Below are 8,143 nucleotides of genomic sequence, written 5' to 3' on the forward strand. Positions count from 1 at the left end.
GCGAGTCGGTAATAGTGTCCCTTTTCAAGAAAGGGGCGCGTAGTGAGTGCAGTGACTACAGGGAGATCAGCTTGACTTCGGTCGTAACGAGACCGTTGGCGTCAATTGTGCTTCGCTGCCTTATGGTGGCTCGTGAAACACTGATGTGAGAGCAGCAACCGGGATTCCGACCTGGTAGGGGTTGCGTTGACTAAATCTTCACACCCCGTCTAGTGCTACGACAACGGCATAGCCACAACTGACCCACAATTTTAGTATTCCTGAACGTCCAAGGTGCATTCGACTTGGTTGACCAGTCTGTTCTTCTTGATACGCTTGCCCTTCGAGGAATGCTGCAGAAAACTGTGAACTTAATAAGTTTTTTGTATTCCCAGACTTTCGGGCATGTGAGGTAATACGAAGAGACCTCCAATAGCTTCTGTACACAAAGCAGTGTCAGTCAGTGGTGCCAACTCTATTCATTCCCGTTTAGTTTTTTGATCGATGAGACCATGAGACGAACGCTGGAAGATCTTCAAAACCCTGGTGTTTAAACAGACTCTGACGAAAACCTTGTGGATCTGGAATATGTAGATGACATCGTTCTCGTCTTCGAAGAGGAGGGGAAGGCGCAGATGTTTTTGGATGAAAGAACCAAAGTCATCCCATCCATCGGTATGCACTTTGCACCCACAAAGTGTAACGTCATGCTCCTAGACGTGCAGTCACTGAATGCCCTGCTTACGATCCAGAGACAGGCACTCGAAGTTGTGGAGCGTTTTACCTATCTCGGAAATCCTATTAAATCTTATGGTAGTGCAGCGGATGGACTGATGGTACGAGTTGGTTGCGTTTGCTGATTTTAGACAGCACTGACGGCAGAGTTGCATATTTCTGATCCTTAAGGTACGTCTCTACAAGGCTACGTTGTGAGCCGATTTGTAGGATGGCTGTGAGATTTGGTCTGTTCGATCAGCGGAACTGAAACGTCAAGGGTTCGACTACCGTTGTCTCAGAACAATAGCTGGTGAAGGCTGGTGTCGCTGAATCCGAAACGAGGCAATTAGAAAACGAATATTCGTTCAAGGAGACTTCAATCGGAGAACGCCTTCAGCACCGAAGGCTGTGGTGGTTAGACCATGTATTGTACACACCGAACAATCATTTGTCAAGGACAATACTGTTTTCCGTTCCCAGTTTAAATTGGTGGAAACAGAGGGATGTTCAACCTTCTATAGAAGAAATTGTGAAAAGTCTGGGTGCTTTGGGGGCGGCTCGTTTTCCACGATGGGGACGGAGTTGTCTCCACTGTGCGCGCTTGGAGACGCTGCAAGATATGACTGCTATTCTATTTCGGTGGGGTCCTGTTGTCAATTTCTATCTAGGTTACCTGAATGAGTGTCTGCAAGTGTAGGCACCTTGGATTGTGGTAGACTAGTACTATATCCTTTTCTTCTAAATAAGGCTTTCACATAAACTGTGGTTGTATAACAAGCATTAGTGTATGCACTTTGCACCCACAAAGTGTAACGTCATGCTCCTAGACGTGCAGTCACTGAATGCCCTGCTTACGATCCAGAGACAGGCACTCGAAGTTGTGGAGCGTTTTACCTATCTCGGAAATCCTATTAAATCTTATGGTAGTGCAGCGGATGGACTGATGGTACGAGTTGGTTGCGTTTGCTGATTTTAGACAGCACTGACGGCAGAGTTGCATATTTCTGATCCTTAAGGTACGTCTCTACAAGGCTACTTTGTGAGCCGATTTGTAGGATGGCTGTGAGATTTGGTCTGTTCGATCAGCGGAACTGAAACGTCAAGGGTTCGACTACCGTTGTCTCAGAACAATAGCTGGTGAAGGCTGGTGTCGCTGAATCCGAAACGAGGCAATTAGAAAACGAATATTCGTTCAAGGAGACTTCAATCGGAGAACGCCTTCAGCACCGAAGGCTGTGGTGGTTAGACCATGTATTGTACACACCGAACAATCATTTGTCAAGGACAATACTGTTTTCCGTTCCCAGTTTAAATTGGTGGAAACAGAGGGATGTTCAACCTTCTATAGAAGAAATTGTGAAAAGTCTGGGTGCTTTGGGGGCGGCTCGTTTTCCACGATGGGGACGGAGTTGTCTCCACTGTGCGCGCTTGGAGACGCTGCAAGATATGACTGCTATTCTATTTCGGTGGGGTCCTGTTGTCAATTTCTATCTAGGTTACCTGAATGAGTGTCTGCAAGTGTAGGCACCTTGGATTGTGGTAGACTAGTACTATATCCTTTTCTTCTAAATAAGGCTTTCACATAAACTGTGGTTGTATAACAGTGAAGCATTAGTGTTGAACACTGATATTGTGTTACCGACGATGATGATAATGGCAGACAGCTAAGTTTAAATCTTTTTATAAGGGTAGATTTATGAAAGACCCTTTACACCATAGACCCGTCGTTCCCAAACTCCTGAAGAGAGTTATACTTGGCAGACTCTCCTCCCTTAATAATCAGTTAATCAGTTTTGGCTCGAAGTAGGTCACTAGTTAAGGCGCAAACTTTCTGAAGGCTGGTAATTTGAACCCATCATTTGCGTCTCCATTGCTCCTGTCTATGCTTGGGCAACCTGGTAGTATTCCAGCCCTCGTGCCTCCTTCCTTTGTTTGCCAGCTAGGCACCGAAAGGATGCTACAGCGGAACGATTTTATTGAGTGTGTGGTAGCCTGATTGCCCGGTTGTTTGTGTGATCGCTGAGCTTGGTAGTTGGATCGCAAGCGCCCACTGGTAATAAAGTGTTGTAGACGTCTCCCTGTGACCCATACTTTCATTCCAACCCACGTCGTGTGTGCTTTATCCTTTGCTGATCTGAAGTCCATTGAAGAGTATACATTTTATAGATGCGGTGGGGTTACACAACCGTGTGACACTCGGTTGTTGTGCTCTATGTGTGTTGCTAGTGCGGAAGGAGGAGGAGAATTTTTTACTTACGGTTTTGAAAACCACAGAATTGCTCAAACAGTTACTGTTTCCAACATATTACTCATGGAGATTCCTAATTAGTCTTTGTTGAAAGTTACTATATTCTGTTTTCCCTTTTTCAGAACGTCTACAGGGAGGTCGCATCTATGTACTCGTCTCCAGGTTCCTAACTGGCATCACTTCAATACGCCACCTTGTATTTTGTGGTTCCATTCGTTTCGTTATGACTTCTACTCAACATGCGCCTAAAGCGTGTCGAACTCCAGAAGCGCGGCTCGCGTCTCTTATGGACGTTGCTAGCAGAATTGACTTTTTTCACGGATTAGATATTCAACAATACTTCAGAGTAATGCGTGCGATGATCAGTACGGTTGAAATGTATATACAAACTAATCAAAAGGAGTCTGCTTACGTTCTGGCTTCGAAATTTGTCATATTGTACTTGCAGCATTTGCCGAAACATCGTGAATATAACTCATTAACTGGCACCGAAAAAAGCGAGTGGAACGCACGATGTCGCAAGTTGCTAAACCGAGCAGAAGCTTTAAAAGTTGAATTGCGTGAACGTTACGAATCAGAGTATCAGGAATATCTTGAGGAGGAGAAAGCTCGTCAGGCCGAAGAAGAAGCCAGGCGAGCAGAGGAAGAGGCGGAACGATGTAGATTGGCAGAAAAGGCACGGTTAGAGCAGGAGAAACGCGCCAGCGTTCTTGGAACACTTGTCCCCAAGGCGCCACCTTCAAATATGTTATTTGATGGGATGAACAACGATCGTCCTTCACGTGTCTTGCCATCATATCCTACAGAGGGAGGTCTGGCGATACATGGATCACTTCCTGTTAACCTGTCCACTTTACTTCCGCCAACCGTAGATCGAAGTTCAAAACCAGCTTCCGTAAAAACTAATGAACATGGCTGGGCAACCGTTCGTATCTCACCCAACCTGGCCCAGAGGTTTCTTCAGCTTGCCGAGCTCAATTCCAAGAACAATATGGAGACTTGTGGAAGTTTGTGTGGTCGTGTAGTTAGTGGCGAGTTTCATATAACTGACTTGGTTTTGCCAAAGCAAAGCGGTACACCTGATTCCTGCACAACGTACAAAGAAGAGGAGCTTTTCGAATACACCGAAAGACGCAACCTGTTGGTGCTGGGTTGGATACACACTCATCCGAGTCAGACAGCATTCCTGTCTTCTGTTGATCAGCATACACAATTGTCCTATCAAATCATGCTTCCGGAGGCCATAGCAATCGTTTGCTCGCCCAAGTTTGATGAGATCAAAACGTTCTCCCTTACGCCTGATCATGGAATTCCGTTTGTGCGCCAATGTAAGCAAATAGGCTTTCATCCACATCCCCAAACCTCACCCTTATTCGAAGACAGCAAACACGTCGTGTACGATTCCAGTTTACTCTTCAATGTGATCGATTTCAGATGAGATAGTATGTCTGCCCTCCGACTAACGAATATTACAAAGTCTTACAAAGCTGTCCCTGTGGCTCGGTATTACCACACACTACCATCGTCTTTAATATGGGTGGACGTTTCATTTTTTGAGTTACTTTTGTTTGCTTGTACAAATGATGCGAAGTATGACTAGACCACCATTTAACCGATTGATTTTAGATATTTACGGCTGCATCTGCCGCTGCTTTATATATTTTCTTTGACATCTGTCCACTCGACATCCCTAGATAGTCGTTGTCGTGCTCAATATAATGGGTGGTTCGTTTTTGCTTTTATGTGGCTGTGATTATGATAGTGCATTATCTGTTAGGGCTAATTTGGTCGGATTTTAACAGATCCAGCCTTTCGTTATTATTGTACACAATCCGGTAGCAGTTTCAGGGCGTTTGTCGTCGTCGACCAATCTTGGACAGATAGTTTATCTGGATTAGTTGTGATTCTCGGTCGAATCAGATCATTCCATGGTAACAGCTGCTTGAAGCAAGAGCCACACCTGTCCGGTAAGCCCTCCATGCTTCGTTTTTTGCCGCCCAATAGTTTAGAACAACCATATCCTGGACAAGGACCGTTGTACTGATTCCATGAACTACCCATACATAGTGATAAGTTTTTGATGCATACTAGCTAGATTAATCCATCTACTTGCGCCTGGGTGGATTCACAAACTTACGCGACAGCATGGTAAGTAGACGAGTCCTACGGTCCGTAAAAGTAGGCTAACTGCCTTCACCCTGGGCACAGGTGACCTGCTCACATCTGGACTAGCACGCGCACTAGTCCTGTCGACACTTTCGAGTCAGTGTTTTAGTATCTATCCGTGTATTTACTTTTTAAAAATCTCCAGCCATTATAAACGACCACCACTTTCTCTAAGGAACCAATAGGGTGGGTTAACCGATTATTGTGTATGCTGCAGTCCCGCTTACGATTGTGCCACCAAGATGTCAGTGCTGTCTGCAACCGGTCAAAACAATTGTTTGTGAGCCAACTGCTGGATTTATGCGCGCAATGCATCTCTCCGGGACAGTTTACTTGTCTGAAAACTCGCATCCATACGTTATCAATGATATCTCACCTCAAACTGATATTTATTTGTTCAGGAGGTAACTGATACCATCAGATCAGCCTGAATTCTACACAAATACACTCTGAACGAGGCAACACCAAAGTGAAACACGAGATGAAGAATGTGGGAACGATAAAACCAGGACCGACTATCACATATCAAGGTTTCAAATATTGCTTTGCTACCCTTCTGGCGTGCTTATCCAGTCCCGTCACGAAACATTCAACGCTTTGAAGTCACGTGTGCCGTTATGTGCACTTAAGTTGTTAGTAAATCCGTCAGCTCATCACCCTCAGGTAGCTATTGATGAAGTTCGGAGTGTAAACCACCGCACGTCTTTCCACTCTCCTGTCGCCTCATAGGTTGGGTTCCGCCCGACTGACTATGTCGCGAGCGTGAAAAGCTGTAATTTGTTTGGTGATGAGAATATTTTTGCGTTTTGAATAGAATTTTGTGCTGACAATGAGGCTTCCCATGCCAAGAAACCGCTAGTTGGTATAGCTCGGACGGTTCACGTACCGGATCGCATCCCGCCAATCTCAAGAGGATTCGTATCCATGAGCTGGTATCTATCCGTCCGGCCACTGGTGGCTGATCGGTAGCGTGGCTAACTCATATCTAGACAGTATGGTATCGCTATTCTGTCACGTTCCTCGTCGTCTACTGGTCAACGTGAGGAACGATATTGCGGACGAAGACTCGTGCTATTTGTGGAATTCTTTTCTCCTGGTCAGATACCTTACAATTTGTAGGACGTGAGATTTTCAAGTGTAAACCATGGTTACGTATATGATGAAACACGAGAAACCATAGTATAGTTGTTTCATTCTCACTGGGAATTGTCAACTCTGCGCATCGAACTTCTGGGTATTCGTGCTCTTCGGCTGTGTGGTACGGATTGACCTCTCTTACGGTTTCAAATCACGATCGAGGTTTCAAGGTCAGATGAGAGTTCATGGGAGCGAACAAAACAGCTCTCAGAGGCTCCTAAAGAATACGAAATATCACAACCATTCTAGAATACGAGGAAATGAGATGTGTTGGGCTCAGACAACATAACGTCCAGTGTCGCTTATCTCGCCTGCATGCTGGCCACAATTAACTGGTGACGGAGCTAAAATATCGTTGTTGATAAGGAGAGGCTACTAACCAGTGAACAAGAGGCGTGATGTTAACACAGAAGTTATCAATGTCAGACAATATTGGTCTGGAATGCGCTCTGCTCTTTCCCCTTATCAGTTGATAATATTGTTTCCCGTCTAGGATCTGTGTATATCCAGGCATTGGCGTGAACATAGAGAAGGGAACGTCTAAACAAGACGGTACGACTCACGAATGTAGAGGTTCTGCTTCATCGCTCGTAGGTAATGGGTAGGTCATTCTCGTTCCTAGACTCCACCCAATTGATAATTCTTGGGAAACAATCTAAATTCACTAAGATGCGACAACACTTTGAAGGCCCTGCAGTTTTGTTGTTTCTATTTTGTAGTCCTCTGGTATTTTTTGCGTCTTCTAAACGTTATCCAACAAATTCCGTTTGTCATGTTGGTACTCTTCAGGTTGTCAAGAATCTTGTGTCCCTTTTTATTAACTCAACACGGTTAGAAGGTATATATTGTGGCACGTAAAATATGCAGGTCATATGCAACAAATGAGAATGAAGTCACGTTAAGAAAACCGCTTCACTTCAAGGCTGCATGCAGTACGGCGATTGTCTAGCAGACTGACAGCAGTTTAGGGCTTCTGTCAAACTACATCACAAAAAACGAGTTTTTCAAATTTGTTTGGTGACTCGCTTGCAGAAGATACTCGGCCACTGAAGGCCCTTCTGAAGGCAAATCGTCAGCTGCATTATCAATCACCGTTCAGCTGTAATACCCTTTCGGTGCCTAGTTGACATGCTACCCTTGAAAACAATGGGGGCTGAGTTACTTCCAAGCCTAGACAGGAGCAGTTAAGACTTCGGAGTTGCTTCGAACCACGGACCTTCACGGTCAGTAGGTTCACGCCATCTGAATTCTCGGGTTTTTCTGTCAACTGCAAGATGATTGGTGAATTACACGGGCTGCAGATAAGTCTGACGAACTACACCCAGGGCGCTGCAGAATACCCTTGCTGATTTGAACTAGACGCAGTTTTGCGGCTCTGTAGACCCTTTTGAAAGCTTAACTTAGTTTCTACCTTACACTACTGATTAAACAATCACTTCTGAACAATAAAGATAAGCAGATTAGTTTGTGTTCAGCCGTATGGACCATCGGCAACTGAGGTCTCGTGTATTTTGATAGGTCTTGAATGCCTATCAGTTGAACCTTCTCCAGAAACTTTTCCTCCTCTTTCAACCTATCTGAGCTAGAGATTATTTTCATTCATTAGAAGGGCATTTAAGAAGTCGGCAGGAAGTTAGGGGTGTGTCGATTTTCGGGAAACTATATATTTGCGGGTTTAGTTACAAGTAGAAGCAAACTGGATTTGACCCTGAAGCTAGATGCCACATGCAAGTTGAAGTAAGGGAGTTGCTTGGCTGAAGACGTTGCAAGAAATGGCGTCAAATCGATGTCAGTGGCGTTCATGCTGTCAGTTTCTTTCCAGATTGTCTGATTGAGCGGTTGGAGGTGTAGGCACCTCAGTATGCTTGACATAGGCCAGCACTAGGTCCCCTCCCT

The 8,143-nt window shown here is 45.0% G+C and overlaps 1 protein-coding gene across 1 annotated transcript; it reads left to right on the plus strand.

Moving 5' to 3' along the window:
- Positions 1-3,167: 3,167 nt before the first annotated feature.
- T265_14640 (hypothetical protein) lies at positions 3,168-4,379 on the plus strand (the record flags this gene model as incomplete). The annotated part of the gene is made up of 1 exon (XM_009174555.1): positions 3,168-4,379. A coding segment is annotated over one exon (1,212 nt), but the record flags the coding sequence as incomplete, so codon positions are not given.
- Positions 4,380-8,143: the final 3,764 nt, after the last annotated feature.

Source organism: Opisthorchis viverrini (genome assembly GCF_000715545.1).
Source record: "Opisthorchis viverrini unplaced genomic scaffold opera_v5_235, whole genome shotgun sequence".
Classification (NCBI taxonomy): Eukaryota; Metazoa; Platyhelminthes; class Trematoda; order Opisthorchiida; family Opisthorchiidae; genus Opisthorchis; species Opisthorchis viverrini.